Source organism: Staurois parvus, unplaced genomic scaffold (genome assembly GCF_062004578.1).
Source record: "Staurois parvus isolate SC_StPar_1 unplaced genomic scaffold, SC_StPar_1.0 ptg000958l, whole genome shotgun sequence".
NCBI classification, from domain to species: domain Eukaryota; kingdom Metazoa; phylum Chordata; class Amphibia; order Anura; family Ranidae; genus Staurois; species Staurois parvus.
The window spans coordinates 1785473-1812393 of record NW_028318754.1 but is presented as its reverse complement, the minus strand read 5'-3'; the positions used below and the strand labels follow the sequence as shown (position 1 = coordinate 1812393).

Here is a 26921-nt window from a genome sequence, read left to right as displayed (position 1 = left end):
GAAGGGGGTATAAGTGCCCTGTAGGCAAGTGGTTAAACACCATTTTCCAGGTTCCTGATAAAACAATTCAAAACGTAGTGTTTTACACATACACGTACCGTGTGAAATCAGTAAATCTATTCCTATTAGTATATTGAGTAATGTTTCCATTATATCTGTATAATTTACTGTGATGCCATTTTACAGCTGCACATATATCAGTAAGTAAAGAGTTAAACATTAGCCACTTCTACTTGCAACATAGTATCAAGCACTGCAGAAAAGAAAAACATATTTGAGTAAAAATCATTACCAGTTACGTGTTATAAAATATACTGACACCTAATGAGAGTGTTCAGCATTGCAGCCAATAATCGAAATGATCCCAAAGTGCAGTTTAGTACATCCCTTATTTTAGGTAAGGGCATCTCCCCTGGCATATTTTATTCATGCGAATGTGATACTCCAGTGTGTTCACGAGGCCATTTTATATTTATGGCGTCAAAATATAAGCTCTCGAATAGATTAAATGAAACTGAATATATTTTGACAGTAACTGCTTTCCGTTGTAAGAGGATACTTTATTTCGCGGTACTACTAAAATAATTGTGCTGCACCATATGCACGCCAATACATGCAAAGAAATCTGCATTCAGAAACCAGGATGGAGAATCAGCGGCTTGTAAACTCTCGCGATGCCGGAATTTGGAGCTCGTTGCCAGACCTTCCAATGGTGAACCCCGGTGAATACAAAGGAGGTCTACTCATAGCCAATAGCAGTTCCTCGTGTTTCGGAGTGCATCTTTCCGGCTCTATAAAAGTAGCCACGAGTTAGCATTGTCGGTAGAGTCCATTTTGAAGAAATTGAAGGGTTGTTGGGGTGGGTGAGAGCGCAAGGGGTTTTGCTTATGGTTGCGTTAATTATAGGCGATAATTGTAGATTATTTGTGCACTAGATTAAGTAAATGTGGCTCTCCATTACTTTGAGAAGGAGCACTTGTTTTCGGATTTGTAGTAATTATCGCATGTAGGGGGATGAGGGGACATTTGCGGCGCAGATTTCGGGCGCTTCTTTGCATGCGTGTGGATAGAATGTTTTTAACGCACAGCTGCTGAATTTTGGTTTGTTTTGTGTCTTTCAGGCGTGCGTATATTTAACTCTTAAGCATGTCTGATACTGAGCAGCAGTATATGGAGACTTCCGAGAATGGCCATGAAGCTGGAGAGGCCGAGGTCGCCGAAGTGAAACCCTCTGCAGCTCAGGGAGGCCAGAATGGACCCGAGGGCGATCAGATAAATGCGAGTAAAGCGGAGGAGGACGCAGGGTGCGTAGCTGAAATTTCTTCCCCTTTAACTGAAGGAGTGTAAGTGATTTACGATTTATAAACTTTTCGTTTTATAATGTCTTAATCAAAGCAACAGAGGACGCTTTGAATGTGTCTTGCCAGTCCTCTTTGTTCTGTCGGTCTTTGTTGGCGCCATCTGGTGCAGGGAGGGTCTAGGCCTCTTCAAACTTAGTGTTTGTCGCATTTCTGCTATGTTTACTGGGGGAACGCTGATTTTATGCTGTGAAATATGGTGCATGTTAAATAAGCAGTCAGCAACTTTCTTAATTTTACATGTTAATGTCTGTATTTTGTGTTCTTGTAAATCCATGTCGTGTTTTATGCCCTAAAAGATTTTTACGTTTTTGATTTTAGTCTGTTTCTACCTAAATGCAGATTTCACAGGTTTACTTCCCTTTTCACATGACTTGTCCGTGTGTGGTGTGTGTGTTTTTTTTTTTTTTTTTTTTTTTTTTTTTTTTTTTTGATCAGCAAGATTTAAGTGAAAGCTGAATTTGAGTGGAATGTTCGCTTTTTTTTTTTTTTTTTTTTTTTTTTTTGTTTTTTTTTTTCTTGACCTGTCTGCAGATTGTTTTTCGATTTGTTTTCCTTAGGACGGGGATAGAGCTCACCTCCCATCCACCGCCACACATGTATTTACTCTTAAACCAACCATATACCAGTACCCAAAATTAAAATCTGACATTTTCACATTAAATTTCTACTGGTGATTGACTAGCTATGCACCCTATCCAGTTGATATCTGGTTGCGAAGAGTTGCAGGGAGCTGACAGGACTTCATGGCACTGTTCTGTTAAAAAAAAGGCATTTTCACTGCATCTGCTGTTTGAGGGTCCCCCCCCCTCATAGCTGAACAAATTGAAACGTGAAAAATGCACAATGAAGGCAGTGTGGTTTTAATTCGGTATGCACCAAAATTTCGGCCACCGAAAATGGCTCGATCGGCATTTTGCTGATAGGAAAAATTAAGCTCATACAGGGGACTGTGGGGGTGGTGGAGAAAGGCAGCAGAGAAGCAGTGTATATAGTGACCGGCTGTCATGTCCATACCAGTTTTTAAATGTAATTGCTGGGTTTTTTTTTTTATTATAGCTCAGAGGATCAGCTGTCACTTTCCCCGAGCTAAAAGGAACATTTTTCATTTATTCTGAGCTTTGGTGAAGGAGGGAAAAAAGCTGCCAATTACATTTAAAAACAATCGCTGTCATATAGTGACAAGCAGTGAGGAAGCCTCTATGTATTCACTGCCCCCTCCCACACACTGACTCCCCCCCCCTACAGAGATGGCCTGTCACTCATATGCTATTACATAGGGGACTATTGGTTCCCTATGTGATGGCAGTAAAATTGTAAGTTAAAAAAAAATATACATGAAAGTAGGAAAAAAATGGAGCCTCCCCACAAACGCAGATGTTTTAGCACCATAATTTTCATGTAGGTACACCACTAGTTTTAATGCAATGTTAGTGCCTCTTCAGTTGGCTGCTACTGTGCAGTATTCAAAAGGAGTAGCACTATAGCATATTGCACAGTTCTGTGATGCAATTTTCTAAATTGTCCCTTAAGTCTTTTATAGTGGCTGTAAACCTCAGTCATGAAATATGATTAAAGCATATCCCTCTATAGTGTGTACTTGTCTCAATCCAGACAAGTGTCATTTTTGACTGCTGCCTTGTTCCTCTATCAGCATTAATCAATCCTGACAGATTAATGACAGGACTGGGATCTCTAGCAGATTGACAGACTTGGCTGTGTTCTTGTGAACTGTGTGGAAGGGGGGGGGGGGTGTCTTCCCTCCAGTCAGCTCTGAGCTCCCCCCACTGACCTCTGTAGAGTGTAATTTTAGCTCTTTGAATGCATGTAGAGCTGAAAAGACTGCAAATAAAAAGGAACAACCGACAATACTTTTCATACGAGTACATAGTACAGCAGGCACATATCAGGAATCTGAAATGTTGGATTTTAATTTTTGGTATCCTCTGTATCTGACACTTGAATGCTGTAGCAGTGTCTGCTGGCCCCTTGATTGCTACAGGATACAAGCGATGTAGGGATGGCTTACAGAACCATGGTGTTTAGCTGGGAACTGGGCATCAATGCTCCTCAAGTTATAGTATGGAAAAACCTTTTGAGTAGTCAGTCTAACACTACCCTTTGCAGATAGTGTTGCTGATCAAAGGTGTCTGTTGCTCTTCCATGCAGTGATGCCCCAGGATGGGAGATGTTACTGACTGGATCATCAGCTGGTAACATGAAAGGTAAGAGGCTAAAGCCAGCCATAGATGAATTTGAGTCTGGTTCAGCAGGGACCAGCCGTGATTTGATCCATCTACGGGCAGGGTGATTGTAACAAGATTGATTTTCTTGGTGCAACTAGTCTGGTTTTTTTAGCATGCGATTACTGCCTTCGGCTATAGCTGCTAGCAGTGAGCACTATTTTTCCCGGGAGGGAGAGCTCTGTGCACTGGAAGGTTTAATGCTTAAATAAAAAGCCAAGGGACCAAAACAGGGCTAAATCCTTTAAGTGTGTGTCCTGACATTTCTTTTTGGTAAACGTGATCCAAGAGGCTGACTAGCTGCTGGATTGCTTTTAGAAGCAGCAGGAGGGGTCATCATTCTGCTGCTCTCCAGTGTTTCTCCAGCTTGCCTGGGATCCAGTGCAGTGGTTTGTGTGGCTGGCCATAGAGATGATCTCTCTGGCCTAGGAAGACCAGAATCTATGCATCACTTCCAGTGATCTGAACGCTGCCTTTATTTTATGCTTTCAAGTGTAGTGGAGGGATCTTCGGTCTTAGAAACCCCTGATATCTCCATAAAGAGGACCTGTCATGCTTTATCACAAGGATGTTTACCTTTTTTTGTGATGACAGTAAGTGGTCAAAAAAATGTAAAGGGACACTTTAAAAAAAAAAAAAAAAAAAAAAAGATCTTTAATAAAATGTTTAAAAAAAACAAACACAAAAAAACATTTTATAAGCAGAAGTGAGCGCCTGTGTAGGTCACACATGCATATGTAAGCAGTGTGTGCACCACACATGTAAGAATATTGCTGTGAACAATATAGCAGGCACAGTAATTATAGCTCTAGACCTCCTTTTGTAACTCTAAATTGGGAGTGTGTGAATTATCTGTTTGCTGTCATTCCAGTGTGTGCAGTTGTAAAGCATAACATGTTAGCTATCCGTTTACTGAGTAACATCGTTTTATATTTTGGCAAAAAATTGGGTTGTTTAGTGTTTATGGCTTTGATATTTTTTAATTTATTTTTTTCCCCTTAAAAGCTGCATCAAGCAGTTTTATGCTCTAAGGTCTTTGCTATAAAAATATAATAAATTTAGGGTTTCTAAAGTAATTTTCTAGTATTTTTTTGTTTTATTTTGTAAACCGTATTGGAAAAGGCATAGTCTTGGTTAATACCTCCTCCATCATTTGCCAGTTCCCTCACCAACTTCAACTTCCCAGCCTTTTCTGTGTTTATTTTGACTGGCTCAGCCAGGGTGATGTGTATCTTCCACATTGCGTAAAAGTTGATGCATCCTGGCACAGGTGTGATGAGAATATACGTTTGTTATCTAGGGGAGAAGAAACGGCAGTGCCGGTCCCAGTGGATGTTGCCTGGGGAAGGGGGAGGGAGGAAGGTTTCTCAGGACCATCCAATCATTGAAAGAGCACAGTTAAAGCACTGACCAGTGTGTCCTCCTGCTTAGTGTGGTAAGTTTATTTTCCCCTTTCGTCTTTCAGGACAGCACCTTGAGAGACCTTGGCTCCCCCCTGCCTGAGGAAACACCTCCGCCCTAAAATAAGTCTATCGCTCCCCTCCGACCTCAGTTCTGGTGTTTCCTCCGGTGGGGAGACATCTTAAGAAAGCTCTCAGGGTGCTGTCTGGGGACAGTGGTACCTGACTCGTGGAGTTGGGCCGGAGAGCTGGCAGTGGGACTCCCCTGGGGTGCTGCAGTGGCAGAAGGTGTGAGCCCTGGGTGACGGTGCAAGCACTAACCTGCTGGCTGCCTCCGGTGAGTTGCGAGTGTCGTGGCGGCCTTGGTGGGATTTGGCAAGGATCGGGGAGGAGTCCCGCTCCTTCCCACGCTGGCTGTCAGCGGAGCACGCTGGGCCGTATGTCGGGACGGTGATCTGGCGGAAGGGGCGGGGCTTCTCCTGGGGTCACGGCTTCTGGCCCTATACACCGGGGATGGCGGTGCATCTTGGGACAGGCTACCTCATGGATTGGCGACCACCCTCCTGTCAATGTCAGGCGCAGAGGCACTGGGACCAGGCGAGGCCGGCACCAGCTAGACCCAGGTAAGGTGACTCAGAGGAGTCCTCCCCTACCTGTGGGCCCCTAGCTCCTGGGGTGTTCCCGGACCCTCTTGTGGTCAGAGGGTCTAGGGTGGGGGGGGGGGCTGTCGGGAGGAGTTAGTCCCTGCCAGGGAAGGGGGGGTAGGAACAGGTGGCCAATGGGTGATAGGCTCTTTCTGCCCCCTTTTTTTGTCTTTCAGGGTAAAGCCCGGGAAAAACGAAAGCATCAGGAACTTAGATGGAAGTGTCAGTCTTGTAGAACGGTTCTAAAGGAGTCATGGAAGGTTTTGTGGGCCCTGCATTGAGGGGTTAGTGAATGAAGAGAGGCCAGCTCAGGGAGACCTGGACAGGTCGGTGAAGGTGCTGACCAGTACCTTCGACTTTTTTTTTTTTTTTTTTTTTTTGTGTTAAATTTAATGGAAAGTTTAGCCATACCCCAGGCGGCCGGCCGCCCCCCCCCCAGCCAGTAGCCCCGACAACTAGTCAGAGCAGGGAGCTCCCTGAGACTGGAAGAACCCTCCCTGGATTCCCAGTTGGAGTCAGCAGGGGTGGGGCCCTCGGAAGGTCCCTCCAGGTACAAATTATCTCTGGAGGAAGTGGACTACCTTTAGGGGCAATTTACGATACCCTGGACATTAAGGAAGAGGTTAAACCTCTATCCTTGCACAACCAAATCTACCAGGGTATGGAGGAACAGAAGCATAGGGTATTTCTGGTGCATGAGGTGTATATTGACACCATAAGGAAGGAATGGCAGGACCCTGAGAGAGAGCCCTTCTCCAAGGCACTTAAACGGAGGTTTCTGTTTAGCGAGGACCCTCTGGCCATATGGAATAAAAATCCCAAATTAGACACAGCTATTTCCCCAGACAGCCAGGAAAATGGATCTGGCCTTTGAGGACATGGGGGTTCTGCCAGACCTATTGGACAGGAGAGCTGAATCCCTCCTTTAAAAAGGTGTGGGATTCAACCCTGTCAAACTTAAATACTGCCATGGCCACAAGTGTTGTAGCCAGGAGCATGGAGTACTGTCTGACCGTTACAAGCCCGCATTGTGGCCGGTTCCCCAAAGACAAAACCCTGGCATCGTTTGAGACTTTGCTGCAGAGAGTGGGGTACATCGTGGATGCTTCCGCAGAATCGGTGCGATTGGGGGCTATTTCAGTGGCTAACCAACTCAGCCCGTAGGGCCCTGTGGCTTAAGATGTGGCAGGGGAACATCACATCTAAAATTAATGTGGCATCCCCTTCTCAGGTGATCTCCTGTTCGGACCGGGTTTAAAATCATTGTTAGACCGTACGGCGGACAGGAAAAAGTCCTTCCCTCTGAAGCGAAAGTTGCAGGATCTAGGGGCCAGGAGATTTTTGTCCCCCAAAGAGACAGAACCCCAGGGCAGGGGCAAAGGAGGGGTGATTTTTTTTTTTTGTCGTCCTGAACAGCCCCAGAAGCCTCGATGACTGTTCCCCCGGAGGGAGGAAGATTGGCAGCCTTTCTCCCACAGTGGGAAGCGGAGATCTCCAGCCCGTTTATTTTGGACATCGTAAGAAGGGGCTACCATCTGGAATTCTCGAGACCACCGGCGGAAAGAGTGTTAGTGACGAAGCTGCCAAGGTGTCGTCAGAGGGCTTCAGCATTGCTAGACTCGCTTCGGGATTTGGAGGCTCAGAAAGTGGTGGTAAGGGTCCCATAGGCAGAAGTGGGAAAGGGGTTCTATTCCCACGTATTTGGTTTATAAACCATCGGGGGCCTACAGATTAATCTTGAACCTGCGACCCCTGAGTCCATACAGTACAAGAAATTCCGGATGGACGCTATCTTCACGATCAGAGCCCTCCTTCCACCAGGAGCCTTCCTGGCCTCCATCGATTTTTAAAAGATGCATATCTACACGTGCCTATCGCAGAGACTTTCCAGCATTTCCTAAGGTTAGCAGTTCAGTGCACAGCAGGGACGCACCATTTACAGTTCTGGACCTTGCCGTTCTAACTCCTCCTCCTCCAAGAATTTTCACCAAAGTGCTGCCCGAAGCACTGGTTTCCATTCGGCTGAAGGGAATTGCAGTAGTAGCTTATCTAGACGACCTGCTTCTATTTGCGGGTTCGGAAGCCCAACTGCAGCGGGACATGGCAGTAGTGAGGGGGCATTTGGAGAGTCTAGGTTGGCTGCTGAACTTGGACAAATCCTGCCTACTTCTTCCCAGAGAATGACCTATTTAGGGTACACTCTGGATTCCACAGAACAGAAGACCATGCTAACCTCAAAAAGCTTGCCAAGCTAGACGGGGGGGGGGGGGGGGGGGTCAGGCTGTTGCTGGGAAGCCGCGGCGTAACCATGAGGCAGGCCTTGTCAGTGTTGGGACTGTTTACTTCATCTATCCCAGCAGTTCAGTGGGCAGGGCTGCATCTTCATCCCCTTCAACTCTTCATTTTAAGAGTCTGGGACAGGCGGGTAGGGTCCCTAGATACCCGAATTCTTGTTCCCTCCAGAGTGAAAACATCTCTGTGGTGGTGGAGGAAGACGGCCAATGTGACTCGGGCTGTTATGGAGTTTCCCAGTGGTCAAGGAGATTACGACGGATGCCAGCGCCAAGGGTTGGGGTGCCCACCTATGGCATTCGGTGGTTCAGGGAGAGTGGTCCCCAGTAGAAAGGGGAATCCTCAAACTGGAGGGAGTTTAGAGTGATTTTGGAAGTTCTGCGCTCCTTCCAGAACGTGATCAGGGGCCAGCATGTCTGCATCCTTTCGGACAACGCAACAGCTGTAGCCTACATAAACACAGGGGGAACAAGAAGCCAGGTCTCTCTGGACCCTGGCAGCGGTGGTTCTGTCTTGGGCAAGAGAAATCTTGCCTCCTTGTCAGCCATCCACCTAAAAGGAGAATTGAACCAGGTAGCCGACTTTCTGAGCAGAAGATGACTTAGTCGGAATGGGTCCTAAATGGAGAACTGTACCAGGCCATTGTAAAGAAGTGGGGATCTCCAGACATAGACCTCTTCATGTAAGGGAGAAACAACAAGGTCCGGAGATTCTTTTTCATTAAACCGGTGGGACAGGGCTCGGGCAGTAGACACATTGGGACAGAGGTGGGATTTCTTGCTGTGCTACGCCTTCACTCCCCAAAAAAGGGAAAAGCCTCTAGGCAAACAGTTGCTAGATGGTTAAGACTAGCAATTTGAACAAGCATACCGAGCTGAAGGTCTAGAGGTCCCAGAGGGAATTGGGGTGCATTCCACTCGGGCCATATCGACTACCCAAGCTGAGCTGGCAGGAGCTTCCCCAGGACAAATTTGTAGGGCAGTGACCTGGTCCAGTTACAGAACATTTGTAAAGCATTAGACTTGACCTGGTCTCGGTGCAAGAGCAGGCCTTCGGACGTAAGGTACTGCAAACGGTTAGCCCACCCGAGGGGGTAAGTACTCGCTTATCCTCTCAATGTGCTGTCCTGAAAGGCGAAAAAAATAAAGTTACTTACAGTAACGTCTTCCAGTAGTCTTTCAGGACAGCGCCAATTACCCACCCTTTATTGCTGAATATTCTAGATGTCGTCTTATAGTGTCACGTTATCTCATGCTATATCTCCCCAGGTGACCAGAGGTACATGGTCAAGAACTGAGGTCGGAGGGGAGCAATAGGCTTTTATTTTAGGGTGGAGGCGTTTCCTCAGGCGGGGAGGAGCCAAGGTCTCAAGGTGCTGTCCTGAAAGACTACTGGAAAAGATGTTACTGTAAAAAAAATTTTTTTTTTTTTTTTTGTGGGGAACCTGGAGGTACTGGTAGGAACCCCAGGAATTTCCAAGAAAGTCATACAAAGATAACCAGGCACTTTTCATACAAGTACATCTTATAGCAGACTCGTATCAGGTATATAAAATGTTAGGTTTATATATTAAGGAGCCCATGGACAAAATACAGGCTTTGATTAAGTGAGCTTGGTAGTCAAAGGCCAACATCAAACCGGCTATGGCAGTGTTGCACTTACTGCCAGTCTCCTATGATCAGCCCATTCACTGGGGAGATTCCTCTACACACGTGCGCTGTCTATGCAGCTCAAAACAGGGAATATGCGACTCATTCATGAATTTTTGTCTTTAAAAACGCATGGCTATTAAAAAAATCCCTAGTATCAGGATGGCACCAGAGACCCAGGCTCCTCTCTTCAACACAAAGCGACCTCCCCGCCTGTGTTTTCGCTGTCAGTGGGACACTCCTTGGAACCGCTTTAAAAAATGGTATACAAAAAATTCCTCGGAGGTGCAAAACCTGGTGTTACTAAACCCCCAACAGTAAAATCAGTCTGTATATGCAGTAAAGCATTCTTGTTATACTCCCTTTGAAACCTAAGGGGTTAATCATCCATTGTGTTAAACGTGGCTTGATCCTCCCTTTCATCCACTGTCCCATCTTCTCTTCACATAACATGTGAAGTCACTCTGCACGTGCTCAGTTTGGTGTGCATTGCAAGAGGGTGGGTGGTGTGTGTTTTTGTTTGTTTTTTCCTTGGTAAAGTGCATTTGATCAGCACTGTCCAGACAGAAGTCAGGGGTCCTGCATCCTCCAGCAGAATGGGAAAAACTTTGAGCATTAACATGTGCTTGGCAGGACATTGATAGAGCAGTCTTGTGACTTATAAACTGATAAATACCATTTCTCATTAGCAGTTAGATTTACTAAAATTACACTTCTGTGTACTGTAGAAGACCAGATGCAGTGAATTGAGGGTCCTGGGTTTACTAACACTTTAATTTCAGTACTAGAGTTCCTTTAAAGTGGGGTTTAGTACTTAGAGTCAGGTCTTGGCACTCAGCATGCTTCTATAGACTTTCTTGGCAAGGGACCTACTGGTGGCCACCCCCCTCCCCTTTCTTTGGCCTGGCAAAAGTAAGACCTTTTCTGAAATGGGATCTGATGACATTGCTCAATGTCCTGATAGGGAATCCATTCCAACCATTAATGTCAGGTTCTCTGCAAGTCTTTACCTTTTTGAAACTGCTTTTTTGGCAGTTACCACAGCAAGGAGGGCAAGCGAGCTGGAGGCTTTGTTAGTCAGCACTTTCTTCAAATTTTTCCAGACCATGTGACATATAGGACGGATCTGCCCCCCCCCCCCCCCCTCCTTACCCTTCGTGTGACCAGGAAAGACCTTTCAAACATTGGATGTAAAAAGGTGTGTACTTCAGTATTAGGACAAAAGCTAACAGGTAGACAGATTACCCCTGTAATCGCCACAAAAAAGGGTATTTAAGGCCTCTATACGCACCTTGTCAAGGTGGTTGAAGCTTGCCATTAGGCTTATTTGGTAGGGCTTGAGTTTTTTTTAGTGGGCATCGTGGCAGCTACATATGCAGAGTTGGTTGGTGCTACACCTGAACAGGTATGTAGAGCTGCAATTTGGGCCAGCTTCAACACCTTTTTTTGTAAACAATTATAGACTTGTTTTGGTGAAGGAGCAGGCCTTCAGGTCTAAGGTCTTGCAGGCGATAGTCCTGCCCTGGTGGTAAGTACTCACTTAACCTCCCATGGGAATTACTGTTTTTAAATTTTAACGGGGTGTGTAGGCTTTTTATATCCACGATACATCAGGCCCAAGATGCAAAGTACAGTAACCATTTTGTGCTACTGAACTTGCAAGCACCTTAGATTGCTCAGGTCTAGGATTTTCTATGTCCTGCTGCTGTTTCACCTCTGCTTACTGCCAACTGTAACCTAGCGCTGCTCCAAAGATTAGATGCTTCACTGTGTAATATGTTTTAGCAAAGTGTGTGTATTGTTTGAAGAAGTATGGGCCGTGGGAGAAGATGCAGCATTGATCCAATGCTGCATCTGTACCCGTCTGGCTCTGCATGGAGAACTGAATGATCAAACACTGCTAATTGCTCAGTTCTCTCCTTCTGCTCTGAGCATAGAGCCGTGACTGTCTCCAGCTCCCTGCTCTGCCCCTCAGTGATCACTAAAGCACTGGGCTGTGGGAGGGGCTGATTCAGGCTCTCAGTGGATCTTGAGAAGCTGAGGCAGGTGCCAGTCCAGGCTTCTAGATGGCATCAGCCTACTCCTGGACATTGCTGGGAGGATGGAGACCGAAGACCATGGGGGGGGGGGGGGGGGGCTCTAGCCACTACACCAGGCAAGCCACTACTTAACAATCCACCTGTCATGTATTTTCTCGTTATAAGGTGTGCGTGCTACACCAGTATAGCTTGAAGATCTGTATCTTCTGCAGCAACTGCGCATGCACCAGAATCTGGGTGGGGGAAACGAGCTGAACGAAGTCACTTAACTCCTTACATGCTAGACTACAACACAGGCATGTTACTGGTCCATATTCAGACACTTTGGCACCCTTGATAGCCAAGCAGGAACACAGGCATTGGTCATGAACAGTGCTGATCCCCAAGGATACATGAGGTGATGCAGAATTTCACACCAGCTGTAGCACTCTGTGCATGTGTTCTAGCTCAACATGTAAAGAGTGCTGCAAGGAATAGTCTTCAAGGGTCACAAATCTTCATGATACAGTGGAGCTTGACTTGGGTGCTCAACATATGCTAGTACCGAAGTGCTTCCATGTGCAAGGGTAATAAGAAATAAAGGTGTTTTGTGTGTTCTTCCACCCCCCCCCCCCCCCCCCCATTCTTCTAATTGAGGCCGATGACTCCTTTACTCAGCAAATGCGCTTCTGCTGATTAATAGTGCCCAACAATCCCCTTTCCTGAGAAGCACCCAATCTGTGCTCATTACCCTGCAAGGTGTTAAAATTATTTTTGTTAGAACAAGTAGATTGGGACCCCAATTTTAGTTTCTTGGACAAGGTAGTTGTTTGTTTCCACACTCCTGAACATAGTTGGCTTCTGTCATTAGTGTTTGCTGGCAGCAGGAGTCTCCTGCATGGCTGGTGTGTGGGTTCCCCCCCCCCCCCTCATTAACCTACAGTCCCCCAGAATAACAAAGAATTTTAGAAATGTCTGAATTTATTAAACTGAAATATCACATGTACTTGTGGTTCTAAAGCCTTACGATTTTTCACCTTAATGCATTAAGGTGAAAAACCTTTGCTGCAGCTGCCCCCCCTTCTTACATAAGTCCAATCTAGTTATGTATGTGAGAGCAGCAGCTCTAGCTGCTGTCTCCCTCATTGGGCAGATTGATGGCAGCAGGAGCCATTGGCTTAGAGAAACCTTGCAATGTAATGAGCGTCGATTGGGTGCTCCTCACCCCCTTTTTTTTTTTTTTTTTTTTTTTTTTTTTTTTTTTTTTTTTTTTCCTTCTTCTAGCTGATCTTTTTGTCTTCCCTGAACATTCCTGAAGTGTTGTGCTTAGTCTTTTCAGTGGCAGTAGGTGCACAGTAGCTTGGGCTGTCAGCATTGTCACCATATAAGGAATTTGTTTGGTATCAACTATTCTTACACAGTGGAGATTAACATGGGTCCTTGGATAATCTACATCTAAAGGCACTGGGTTTTGACGCATTCATATAAAAGTATGTAGGTGCTGGAAAGTTGCTTAATGTATGCTTTTGTAGTAGACCCTTATGTGCTTACCCTCTATATAGGGTGTCTTATTTCTACCATAGTTAGAACCTAGGCATTGCATGTAGGGTCTGTTGGACCTAGTCTGGTTCCGCTTTGCATTCAAGTCTTCACATAGTGTTCTTCAATTACCCTGTGCCTTTGGCACAAAGGCTTTAGGAGCATTCATATGTTTAGTTGACCAGAGTCTTGCTAGTGTGTTTGGCCCTCAGTTCAGTAGACAAGGTCCTGGTACCCTCTAAGCCAGGAAATGTGTTCTTGCAATGGAAGGGTGCCACCACTCAAAGGGATGTTTGCAGGCTCTCGTGGACATTTGGCAGAGGAGAGCTGTTGGTTAGTGTGTCCTCAATATAGTAGCAAGAGGCTTCAACCTGGATTTTCAGAGCCCTTCACCGTCCATGCTTTCAAATGTTTAAATATCAAAAACATACCCCTTTTGAGCTCTTGATCACCTAGCACAAAGGGTGATTGTGACACGTGTTCCTCTGTGAAACCAGGACAGGATCTGCTCACACCTCTTAAGTTCCTGTAACCATATGGCAACATTTTCACAATTCTGCAACTCAAGACTCCGTTTCTCCAAGTGCAAAAGTTCTGTAAGTCCTGCCCAAGCTTCCATCCTCACAAGCTTTCCTGTGTTAGATATTCAGACTGACCCTTTTTTAGTTTATTATATTATACAGTATTTATATAGCGCCAAAGGGTATGCTCGCTGCTGTACAGTAGCAAGGGGGACATACCATGAGACAAGACAGTAACAATACACTACACAAGGGGTTTGAGGGCCCTGCTCTTTCGAGCTTACAATCTAGGAGGGAGGGGAAGGTGGCACAGGAGGAGATGGCTGTGGGGGGTGGAGTGGAGGAGGTTAGTTGTTAGGTGAGGTTGGGGTAGGCTTCCCTGAAGAGGAGGGTTTTCAGGGTGCGCCTGAAGGTGAGGAGGGTAGGTGACAGTCTGATGGATTGGGGTAGGGAGTTCCAGAGGATGGGGGAAGTCCTGGAGCAGTCCTGCAATCAGGCGTGGGAGGAGACCAGGGAGCTAGAGAGCAGGAGGTCCTATGAGGAGCGGAGGGCACGGGTAGGGTAGTATCTGGGTATCAGGTCAGTTATGTATTTCGGGGCGGCATTGTGAATGGCCTTGTAGGTCAGGGTTAGCAGCTTGAACTTGATGCGTTGGGCAATCGGGAGCCAATGAAGGGATTGGCAGAGGGGGGAGGCAGATGTGGAGCGCTTGGTGAGATGGATGAGTCTGGCCGCTGAGTTTAGGATCGACTGGAGTGGCGATGGCATTCGTTTGGGTAGGCCAGTGAGAAGGGAGTTGCAATAGTCCAGGCGTGAGATGAGGGAGTGTACAAGTTGTTTGGTGTCTGGGGTGAGGAATGTGCGTATCTTGGAGATGTTGCGGAGGTGGAGCCTGCAAGATCTAGATAGCAATTTGGATGTGGGGTAGGAAGGAGAGGTGGGAGTCCAGACACCCAAGACTTTGGCGTGTGGGGTGGGAGAGATGGTGGCGATAGTAGTGATGGGGGGGGGGGGGGGGGAGACCAGGAGCTCTGTTTTGAATAGCTTAAGTTTGAGGAAATGGAGCGACATCCAGTCTGTCGTTTAGGAGGTGGGCGATGCGGGCAGAGTGTGAGGGGGTGAGGTGGGGGGTGGAGAGGTAAATTTGGGTGTTGGCATAGAGGTGGTAATTGAAGCCGTGGGAGTGAATAAGTTTGCCAAGGGAGGAGGTATAGACTGAGAAGAGGGGCCCGAGGACAGAGCCTTGGGGGGCCCTCGACAGAGGGGGAGGTGGCAGTGTTTGTAGGTGACGCTGAAGGAGCATTGGGAAAGGTAGGAGACGAACCAGGAGAGAGCAGCGTCCTTTATGCCAAGGGAGTGCAGTTTGGCAGGGAGGAGAGGGTGGTCGAAGGCCGTGGAGTTTAACCCAGTTTGGCTTGTTCACTGCTCATTGTTCACCAGTCTGGGGGCTTTTAAATGCTCGGGGTATTCTGTCATAGGTTACCTGGATGACCAACTGTGCAGACTCTGAAAAGGTTTGGATGGGTCCTGAACTTTCAAAAGTTAGAAGCAACCCAGAGGCTGGAATATATGGTATGATTTTCAACAGTCCAGTCAGTGGTGACCCTACCTCAGGACAAATGGCTTGCTTTGGAAACCTGGGTAGAGTTGCTTCATACTCTTGACAATCACCTCAATCTGTCTTTGTGTGTGTTCTTTCCCCCAATTGGATGCCAGGCCCCTCCATTTGAACGTCTTGTCAACATGGTACAAAAGGATGCTGTTGCTGGGTTCTGAGGCGTTTTAAACCCCAGGATTAGAACAGCTCTCTAGACTGGATTTCTTCAAATGCTGGAGATGGGGAAAATTTTTCCTGTTCTTGAGGAATGCTGGGCTATGGTGAACTTCTTGACCATTTCTCAGTTGTAGGGGACTTGGTCACCTCAGAGGTTGTTGCCAATATACATCCTAAAATGAGGACTATTTTTAGTCTTGCCCTGCTTCCATTGTTTGGTGCAACTGAAGGGCCTCCCTGTACAGGTTGTTGGATGGTAGTGTACATGAATTGGGGAGGCACCTGAAGTCAGGGAGAGGGGGCTCTTTAACCCAGATGTGTTCAAGGAACTCTGAAGGTGGAGATCTTGCATCCAGGATATTGCAAAACTAAGCAGATTTCTATCCAGGACCAAGAACCCCTGAACTTAGATGCTCTGACAACATGGGAATTGTCCAGTGTGTTCGGGGTTTTTTTTTTTTTTTCTGCTATTGCAACTCTACCTTGGCTGCTTGGCAGAATTGCAGTGATTCTGATTGCTATATGCTGACTCGGATTGTGGACTCTGACACGATGTGATTTATTTACGAATGCTGGTTCACTCAGAATCTTGTTCATTTCTGCTTAGAAACCAACCACCTTACAGATTTTATTGCTAAAGCTGAGGTTAGAAACTGGCTACCATGCACAGGTGCACAAGATTGAGTGGGTGAATCAGCTTTAGTAAATCCTGATGTTTGCTTTAATTTTTTTTACAAGGTGCCATGAGCCTTGTTCCACCAGTAAGGACATTGACTCTATGGAACCTCAACCTTGTACTTTGTTACAGAAATTTCATTTGAACCTATCTGGGATACTCCTTTAGTCCTTCTGACATGTACTAAAACAAGAAATTAGACGTGCCTCTTTTTAAATTTTAAATGCCATGTGGCTGTTTAGACTAATTTCTTTAGCAAGCGAAGTTGATAAAGATCAAAAAAGAAACAAGTAATCTAACTGATAAAGGAAAGGCCTCCATGAGTTAACCACTTGCCTACTGGGCACTTGTACCCCCTTCCTGCCCAGGCCAATTTTCAGCTTTCAGCTCAATTGTGTGGTCATGCAACACTGTACCCATATGTAATTTTTTTTTTTTTTTTTTCCTCACACAAAGCGCTCTTTTGGTGGTATTTAATCGCCATTGGGTGTTTTATTTTTTGCGCTATAAACAAAAAAAAATGTGAAATGTATTTCTATTAAATTTTGCAAACAGGTAATTTTTCTCCACTGATGTGCATTGATGAGGCTGCACTGATAGGCGGCACTGATGAGGTGGTACTGCAGGGCACTGATAATCAGTGCCGATCACTTTTGACAATTGCCTGTTATCGGCAGTAGTTTGCTCCATGCTGGTGCAGCCAATAACCGACAACTGTCTTTATCCGGTGATCTGCTGGGTCATTGGAAACAGCTGATCACGTGGTAAAAGGCTGCTGTGATTGGTCATTTTACTGTAGGACACAGCAATCACCTTGGGCGTGTTCTGGATTGAGGTCCATAGACATCAACCCAGAACTAGACAACTGTGCTGTAGCTGCCTTTCAGCTATAGCGTGGTAGGGGGAAGAGGATAAATAACTAAAAATAATTGTCAGGCCTGCAGACAACTGGGGCAACATTGTTTTAATGTCCAACACACATGTGGAGATGTTTTAACGGTCTAAAAAATAAACCATGGTATTGCCCCGTCTCCAAGAGTAGTATTGATAAATTTCATGAGAACTTCTACACTTTGATTCAGCATTTGCAAATGGGATAAGCAAGGATCAGTGGGAATTCATTAGATCTCCTCTCCCACAGACAGCAACTTTCTATTGCCTACCCAAACGTTTATAAAAATGTTAATCAACCCCCAGGATATCCAGTTATCTTGGCAGTGGGTCTATCACAGAAAATGTAGACGCCATTCACGTCAAATCATTAAAAAATTTACATATACCAACTTCGGCTTGCCTTGTACCTATAGCCGTAAAAATCTTTTATACAGATGACTACCACACAAGGGAATTGCCTGTTAGACAAGTTGTCTCAAACCAGTATGATGGACCGTCCCAACAAATTCATTGTAAGTCTCAAATATTTTTTGCCACAATTTACTTCTGCTCTAACGGTCCCCACTTACAGGGCAAAATACCCAGGCACCTTTTTTTAGGTGTGGTTATGGATACTGCAAGTATATGAATTCCAATAGATTCCATTTGTTGCCTAATGTGGCAAAATATAGACCAAAGTACTACACCAAATGCAAAACAAAGGGCTTTGTATAGCTATTTCACTTGTGATTGTGATAATGTATTATGATGGCAAAACTAAACCTGCATTTTGGAAAAGGGCATACAGGCACATCTTTAGTATGAATTTCTCTAACCTTGATCTTACCTTTTGGTAGACGTGGGAAATAAACAGGGATTTTTCCCAAAATCTAATTTTTGATCCTAGATTAAGTGCATCCAGGCCAACGTGGGGATGATTGGCATAAAACCCTCCAATGTTAGATGGATCTTTTAATCCTAATGCCACTTTGTTTGAAACTATTTTCCTTAAACCATTCTTAAAGGTCTTCATTTGTATGGGGTTGGGAAGACTAAAAACCTATGGGATATTTCCCATCTTGGGATTTCATCATACCCTCTGAAGTTGGCAAGGGAGAGGAACCCATAATTCTGTGTACACTATATTGCCAAATATATTAGGATACCCATACAAATCATTAGATTCAGGTGTTCTAATCACTTCTATAGCCACAGGTGTATAAAATCAAGCATCTAGGCATGCAGACTGCTTCTACAAACATTTTGTGAAAGAATGGGTCACTCTCAGGAGAGCAGTGAATTCAAGCATGGTACCATGTGCAATAAGTCAATCTGTGAAATTTCCTTGCTACTAAGCATTCCACAGTCAACTGTTAGTGGTATTGTAACAAAGTGGAAGCAACAGGGAACAGCAACTTGGCCATAAAGTGGTAGGCCAAAATGACAGCAGGGTCCGCACATGCTGACGCACACAGTGCGCATAAGTCGCCAACTGTCTGCAGAGTTAATCGCTAAAAACCTCAACTTCGTGTGGCCTTCAGATTAGCATAACCATTTGTAGAGCTTCATGGAATGTTTCCATGGCCGAGCAGCTTCATCAAAGCCTTGCATCACCATGTTGAATGCAGTGGTGTAAAGCATGCTGCCACTGGACTCTAGAACAGTGGAGATGTGTTCTCTGGATTGAAGAATCGCACGTGTCTGGCAATCCGATGGATGTGTCTGTTTGGCGGTTGCTAGAAGAATACTTGCCTGACTGCATTGTAAGTTTTTGGTGGAGGGGGATTATGGTGTGGAATTGTTTTTCAGGGGTTGGGCTTTGGCCTTTTAGTTCCAGTGTAGAACTCTTAAGGCGTCGGCATTCCAAGACATTTTGGACAATTTCATGCGCCCAACTTTGTGGAAACAGTTTGGGATGGCCCCTTCCTGTTCAAACATGATTGCGCACCAGTGCACAAAGTAAGGGCCATAAAGACATGGATTAGAGTTTGGGGTAGAGGAACTTGACTGGCCTGCAGTGTTCTGACATCAACTCAATGGAAAACCTTTTTGGATGAATTGGAGAAGACTGCAAGCCTGGCTTTCTCACCTGACATCACAAATGCGCTTCTAGACTGCTAAAACATTCCCATACAGTCTTAAACCTTGTGGACAGCCTTCCCAGAAGATGAAGCTGTTATAGCTACAAAGGGTGGGCCACTCAATATTGAACTGTATGGACAAAGACTGTGATGCCATTAAGTTCATATGTGTGTAAAGGCAGGCATTCTAATACTCTTGGCCCATATTTTATGCCTCATGTATACAATGCCTTGTTGCTTTTGGGTGTACACTGGTGTCCCTTGTCTCCAACTGTTTCTGTATCCAACCAGTGCACTAAGGGCCCCTTTGGCATATTTCCCCTATGTGGGCCTTTCCATCAGCTCTTCAGCTGGGAGGAAAGCTTGCCTCTCAACAAGCCTCGTTCCCCATCTGTGCTCCAACTAAGCCAGTTCTGTGCATCTGCGTGATGTCATTGGGCTGCACCACAGCCGGGGGGGGGGGGGTGCTTCCTGCGGCACAGAACCTCTATTTAGCGCAGTATTCCGCCCCTTCCGTCTTGTCTGCTTTTAAGCTGGCTGTCTATATTAAGGTCTCTTGCTCCATCTTTCAAACACTATACTTGTTAATGTGAACGATTGAGGTATGTTAACTTTAGCAGACCTTTTTTACTGCCTTGGCTGTACTGGTTCATTATCTCAGCCTTCTCCCTCCTCCATAATCCTGAACCAGCAAGCACAAACCCCTGAAGAGTCTATACATCTGTTTCATACTTCTCATGTTTGGGTTCTGTTATGTACTATTCATGCATTTTCCATTATATGGTTACCTCAAAATGTGTACTTAAAATTTTTATTCCAAAAAACATCAGATAAAATTAAATATCTTATTATATATCAAAGTGTGCTTTGGGCATTTTGGTGCATAAAAGTACCCATCTCTAGAGGTTACTTTTCTTTTATGTAATATTGGGATTGCAGCTTCAGATTTCCCTGTAACATTGTAAATTTCTGAGGATGGAAGATTGTTTACTAGTTGACATCACTTCAGCTTGTAGCATTTCATGTTGTCATGATCATTATGAATAGTTCCTTACAAAGTGGTCTTAAAGCCTCAGTGGTCCTTTCATCTTCTTGCTCTTCCTGCTCCTCTCTCCTCCTCCTTTTTTTTTTTTTTTTTTTTTTTCCCGGCCTATGGTCTGAAAGGCAAAGTTCTTGCTGTTCTCAGTGACTTCTCATTTTGCAAGGAGTGTTAGTGTTTCCTGGACTTATTAGCGTCAAGCTTCAGTAGCTTTGTTTTTTGTTCTTTAGCAGGTGGACCCTCAGGTCCTCTGTAGATATGACCTTTTTGGTTGGCAGGTATTGCAGGCTGGAGCATGAGGTTCAAACATGTTCTGGTTTTGTTTCCTGCGACCTGTTGGCTTGTTGCAGTGTTGCCCTTCCCTCCTATTAAGTGCCTTTTGGGACATCCTTATCATAATTGATATAAAGATACCCAGTGCCCTTGAAATATGCCAAGAAATGGATTTTAGGTAAAACTTTCCTTAGTTTCCTCTTTACTTGACCCTTAATGCATCCCTGTGGGCCTTTTTTATGCCTGGAAGGTGGCATGGCTTCTGTTTCAGGTTTTGCTTAGAGCAGTTACCTGATCAGGAGCCCATCCTACTGGCTCTTGATCAAAAGGCTTGTTTAAGAGTGGTTGATAGCAGTCAATGTGATGTGTGCTTTGACAGTCCTCATGCTGCCATGAAAGCAGCTGTGGGACATTGCATAGTGCATATATTCAAAAACAAAGTAACTTGTCTTCAGTCGGTGAGAGGTTAAAGTATTACTAAACCTCCAACAGTAAAATCAGTCTGTATATGCAGTAAAGCATGCTTGTTATACTCACTGTGGAACCTAAGGGGTTAATCCTCATTATTTTAAAAGGCTGTTTGTTTCTCCTTCTTTTTTTTTTTTTTTTTTCTCTTCCCCTCCTTTGTGAAATAACCACCTAACAGTGACTATCTGTAGTCACATGCTCAGTTTGATGTGTATTGCTAGAGAGGTGTTTGGGTTTTTTTTTTTTTTTTTTTCTCTTGAGTGCATGTGATCAGCACAGGGCCAATAGTTTATAAAATAAAAATGAACCAAAAAATCAGGAAATTATTAAATGAAGAATTAGTTGATTAGGGCTGATTAGAGTAAATTAAGGGGTTAAACAGGAACATTTTTTAGTTTTTTTAAAATTAACTTGACAAGTTGCTTTTAACTGGCTTTATCTGCTTCCCTTTTTGGTCTTTAGGTGAACAAATCAAGATACAAAAAACTTATTTTAGGGTGAACAATGTTGATAAACATTGTTAGGGTTGTGTGTGTGGGTGTTTTTTTTTTTTTTTTTTTTCTGCTTCAATTGCCTGAATTTACACTTCAGCTGTCAGCAGGGGAACCCCGCTGACAGCTGAAAGTCATTTGTTAACTTGACAACCATTTAATTGCTTTTTTACTTCAGCTGAAAAAACCAAGGCTTTTAAGTATCTGTTTCAGATATCGTGCAAATGTTTTGGCGCAACCCTAATGTAAACCTAACCTTTTAAAATTCCTGATATATGCCTGCTGTACTATGTACTTTTATTAAAAGTATCCTGTTCTTTGTATTGCTGCTTTTGTGTGAAATCCCTGGTGTTCCTCTGCTTTCTTATTGAAAACTGACCACAGTAAGCAGAACAGTGTGGTCAGTTCTCTAGCTGTGCTGGAACTCTACCTGCTCTCCTCCAATGATCAAACTTATTGTGACATGCACCCCTGCACATCCATTCACTGGCAAGAGTGTTGTGATGCAGTTTCCTTTCCCCCTAATTATCTGAGCTGCTTATATGGCAGAGTATTGTGTGTCTTTTTTTTTATATGTAAAAACAATGTTGGTTTTTTAACTTTAATTTCTGTTTTAACCACTTGCCCTCCAGAGGATTTACTGCTTTTCCTGACCAGGCCATTTTTTTGCATTACGGTGCTGCGTTACTTTAACTGACAATTGCACAGTGATGCAGCGCTGCACCCAAATTAATTTTTTTTTTTTTTTTTTTTTTTGAGACAATATTTTGACTTTTTTTGCTATTAAACATGTCCAGTTAACAAATTTCATCATAAATTTAGGCCAAAGTGTATTTTGCTACATGTCTTTGCTAGAAAAAAAAGCATCCCAATACATGTAAAGTAATTGGTTTATGTAAAAGTTAATGTTTACAAATGGTGTGTGTTTTCTATGAGATAAAACCTACACACCCTCAGTAGTGATCAAATATCACCAAAAGAGCAATTTCTTTAAAAAAAATAAATACTCACACACTCACACACACTCTCTCTCTCTCTCTCTCTCTCTCTCTCTCTCTCTCTCTCTCTCTCTCTCTCTCTCTCTCTCTCTCTATAACTGGCAAATGTGTGGTCATGCATTGCTGACCAAAAAAAGCCCAGTCATCTTAACCGATTCCTGTCCGCCCTATAGCAGATATACTGCTACAGGGCAGCACAGGTGCACAAATCTATAAAAGTTTGCACTTCTAGGTAGGGGGCACAAAACGGCTCTAGTAAAACCGCACACAGTTAATCCTTTGATCGCCCCTCACGCTAACCCCTTCCTGCCCAGTGCCATTAGTACAGTGTCAGTGCTTTTTTTATTAGCACTGATCACTAGATTAGTGTCACTGGGGATTTCAGTGACACAAGTCAGTTCTCCCCATTATCAGCCTGCTAGAAGTTGCTGATCAATAGATAGAGATATAAGAAATTGAATGTTATAAGACATTTGTTAATGTGTAATTGCTTTAAGTGCCAATATAGATAGATAGATATAGATTTTTTTCCTTTTCTAAAAAGGGTAATAGTTGCACTCCAAAGTTATAAAATACAAATACTTAGTACCCAATATCCAAATATATTGCGCTATTGTGATATGCTCTACTACTGATTAAAACCAACAAATACCAATTGATGTGTTTTTTAAACAGTGAAAGTCTCCTAACAACCAAAATTTTGTTCTGCGAATAGCCACATCCACAATCCTCACTGTGTGTTTAGTGTCTTTGGATATTCTATTAGAAGACCTATGCAATAAAAAATCAAATTTAGCCCCCAAATTTTTTTTTTTTTAAATCTTTTGGATTTAAAAAAAAAAAATCCCAATAGGTGTATCATGTAGGTATGATAGTGTGGCGGGTAATGTGATACTGACTGGGAGGTACACTGACATTGTAACACTAATGCAGTGATCAGTGCTAATGCTTTACACTGTCACACTAATCTGTACCGAACAATGTGTAATATGTGCTGCTTTTACGGAGACCTGGCCGTTTTTTTTTTTTTTTTTTGGTTTTTTTTTTTGGTTTTTTTTAAAACTGCCACTACTGCTCTGTGTACAGAGCCCTGTGATTGTAAGCCCAGGACTGGGTGTGCTGTGAGTGGACACAGCCAATCAGCGGGTCTTGGCTGTAAATCATTGGCCAGTCTCTGCTGACATATTTGGGGTGTCCAACCACAGTGTGGGTCAGCAGGGGGCTAGGAAGCAATCTTGCTATGTTTACTGTGATTTGAGCAGTATGTGGTTTTACAAGGCGAGGGTTACATAACTTTTTTTTTTTTTTTTTTTTTTTTTTTTTTCTCTAATAAAGTGCAGAGCAGCATTCATCTAGGGGCTCATGCGCACAATTGTTGAAGGCACATGGGTATACAGCTCCCCTTGGTCTACATTGACAGTGTATGGTTTACAGATGTACAGCAAGTGCCAGCAATATGCATCTGTAAGTGATAACTTCTGAATGGAAGTTTTGCTCACAGGTATGTTCCTGAGCACAATACCAGCATACACCCATATAAAGCATATTCTGGCAGGCCTATGTGCTGAATTACACACTAACTGCAGCTCCTGGGTACTGCTGTGTATGCTGTACAGCCATACACGTCTATTTTATATCTGTGCATGAGCCTTAAGGTGTTACACATTTTGCTTACATCTGTAAACTCAAAAGTTCATTTGTGTCCTCTGATCAGTCGATTCTGATGCATTCCTAAGCCATCAACACTTGAAAATATACAATGGCGCAGAAGTGAGTACACCCCTCCAAATTTTTGTAAATCTTTTTTGTGACAACACTGAAGAAATGACTTTGCTACAATGTCAAGTCGTGAGTGTACAGCTTGTATAACAGTGTAAATTTACTGTCCCCTAAAAATAACTCTACATGCAGCCATTTAATGTCTAAACCGCTGGCAACAAAAGTGAGTACACCCCTAAGTGAAAATGTCAAAATTGGGCCCAGGGTGTCAATATTTTGTGTGGCCACCATTCATTTTTCAGCACTGCCTTAACCCTCTTGGGCATGGAGTTCACCAGAGCTTCACAGGTTGCCACTGGAGTCCTCTTCCACTCCTCCGTGACGTCACGGAGCTGGTGGGTGTTAGAGACCTTGTGCTCCTCCACCTTCCGTTTTTGAGTATGCCCCACAGATGCTCAATAGGGTTTAGGTCTGGAGACATGCTTGGCCAGTCCATCACCTTTACCCTCAGCTTCTTTAGCAAGGCAGTGGATGTCTTGGACGTGTTTGGGGTCGTTGTGTTGGAATACTGCCTTGCGGCTGTTTCCAAAGGGAGGGGATCATGCTCTGCTTCAGTATGTCACAGTACATGTTGGCATTCATGAATCCCTCAATGAACTATACAGTTGCAAGAAAGTATGTGAACCCCATGGGATTACGTGGAGTTTTGCATGAATTGGGCATAAAATGTGCTCTGAACGTCATCCAAGTCACAACAATAGAAGAACACAGTCTGCTGAACATAATACTACACAAACATTAGATGTTGCCATGGTTTAATTGCACATAACATGTAAACATTCACAGTGCAGGGAGGAAAAAGTATGTGAACCTTTGGACTTAATAACTGGTTGACCCTCCTTTTGGCAGCAATAACCTCAACCAAACGTTTCCTGTAGTTGCAGATCAGACCTGCACAACGATCTAGAGTAATTTTGGACCACTCCTCTTCACAAAACTGTTTCAGTGTAGCAATATTCTTGGGATGTCTGGTGTGAATCGCTCTCTTAAGGTCATGCCACAGCATTTCAATCGGGTTGAGGTCAGGGCTCTGACTGGGTCACTCCAGAAGGCGTATTCTGTGCTGTTGCAGCCATTGTTTTGTTGAATTACTTTGTATGCTTTGGGTCATTGTCCTGTTGCATCCTCTGCGGAGCTTCAGTTGGCGGACAGATGGTCGTACGTTTTCCTGCAAAATGTCTTGATAAACTCTGGAATTCATTTTCCCATCAATGACGACAATCCGTCCAGGCCCTGAGGCAGCGAAGCAGCCCCAAACCATGATGCTCCCTGCGCCATTTTTTACAGTGGGGATGAGGTTTTGATGTTGGTGTGTTGTGCCTTTTTTTCTCCACACATAGTGTTGTGTGTTCTTCCCAAACAACTCAATCTTGGTTTCATCTGTCCACAGTATATTTTGCCAGTAGTGCTGAGGAACATCCAGGTGCTCTTTTGCAAACTTCAAACGTGCTGCAATATTCTTTTTGGACAGCAATGGCTTCCTCCGTGGTGTCCTCCCATGTACTCCATTCTTGTTTAATGTTTTCCTTATTGTAGATGTGTCAACAAAAATGTTAGCATGTGCCAGAGATTTCTGTAGGTCTTTAGCTGACACTCTGGGATTCTTCTTTACCTCATGCAGCATTCTGCACTGTGCTCTTGCAGACATTTTTACAGGACGACCATGCCTAGGGAGAGTAGCAACAGTGCTAAACTTTCTCCATTTGTAGACAGTCTGTCTTACCATGGACACTTGAACATCAAGGCTTCTGTAGATATTTTTGTAACCCTTTCCAGCTTCATGCAAGTCAACAATTCTTGATCGTAGGTCTTCTGAGAGCTCTTTTCTGCGAGGCATGGTTCACATCAGACAGTGCTTCTTGAAACCAGTAAACCCAAAACAGGTGTGTGTTTTTTAAGGGCAGGACAGCTGTCAGCAACACATCCAATATCATCACACTGATTGGAGTCAAAGTTGGCTCACTCCTGGCTCCAATTAGCTCTGGGAATTAAGCTAGGGCCTCGCATACTTTTTCCTCCCTGCACTGTGAATGTTTACATGTTATGTGCAATTAAACCATGGCAACATCTAATGTTTGTGTAGCATTATGTTCAGCAGACTGTTCTTCTATTGTTGTGACTTGGCTGACGTTCGGAGCACATTTTATGCCCAATTCATGCAAAACTCCACGTAATCCCAAGGGTTTCACATACTTTTTCTTGCAACTGTAGCTCCCCAGTGCCAGCAGTACTCGTACAGCCCCAGACCATGACACTCCCACCACCATGTGCTTGACTGTAGGCAAGTCACACTTGTCTTTGTACTCCTCACCTGGTTGCCGCCACACACACTTGGCATCATCTGAACCAAATAAGTTTATCTTGGTCTCATCAGACCACAGGACATGGTTCCAGTAATCCATGTCATTAGTCTGCTTGTCTTTGGCAAACTGTGGGCTTTCTTGTGCATAATCTTTAGAGGCTTCCTTTTGGGATGACAGCCATGCAGACCAATTTTGATGCAGTGTATGGTCTGAGCACTGACAGGCTGACCCCCTCCACGCCTTCAACATCTGCAGCAATGCTGGTAGCGCTCGTACATCTATTTCCCAAACACGTCCTCTGGTTATGACACTGAGCGCGTGCACTCAACTTCTTTGGTCGACCATGGCGAGGCCTGTATTGTTAAACTGCTGTATGGTCTTGGCCACCATGCTGCAGCTCAGTTTCAGGGTCTTGACAATCTTCTTGTAGCCTAGGCTATCTTTATGTAGAACGAAATCTTTTTCAGATCCTCAGTTCTTTGCCGTGAGGTGCCATGTTGAA

The 26921-nt window shown here is 44.3% G+C and overlaps 1 protein-coding gene across 5 annotated transcripts in view; it reads left to right on the top strand.

Annotated features, from left to right (window-relative positions):
* Positions 1 to 727: 727 nt before the first annotated feature.
* The window catches only part of HNRNPAB (heterogeneous nuclear ribonucleoprotein A/B), an 83731-nt gene continuing 57537 nt past the window's right edge, over positions 728 to 26921 (top strand). For 3 of the 5 annotated variants that reach the window (XM_089657040.1, XM_089657039.1, XM_089657037.1), the window contains exons 1-2: positions 728 to 859; positions 1122 to 1343. In XM_089657040.1, the coding sequence (XP_089513166.1) occupies positions 1147 to 1343 (197 nt within the window). In that variant the 5' untranslated portion in view covers positions 728 to 859; positions 1122 to 1146. The remainder of the gene's footprint in view (positions 860 to 1121; positions 1344 to 26921) is intronic. The other 2 variants (XM_089657038.1, XM_089657036.1) reach the window with 2 other exon arrangements.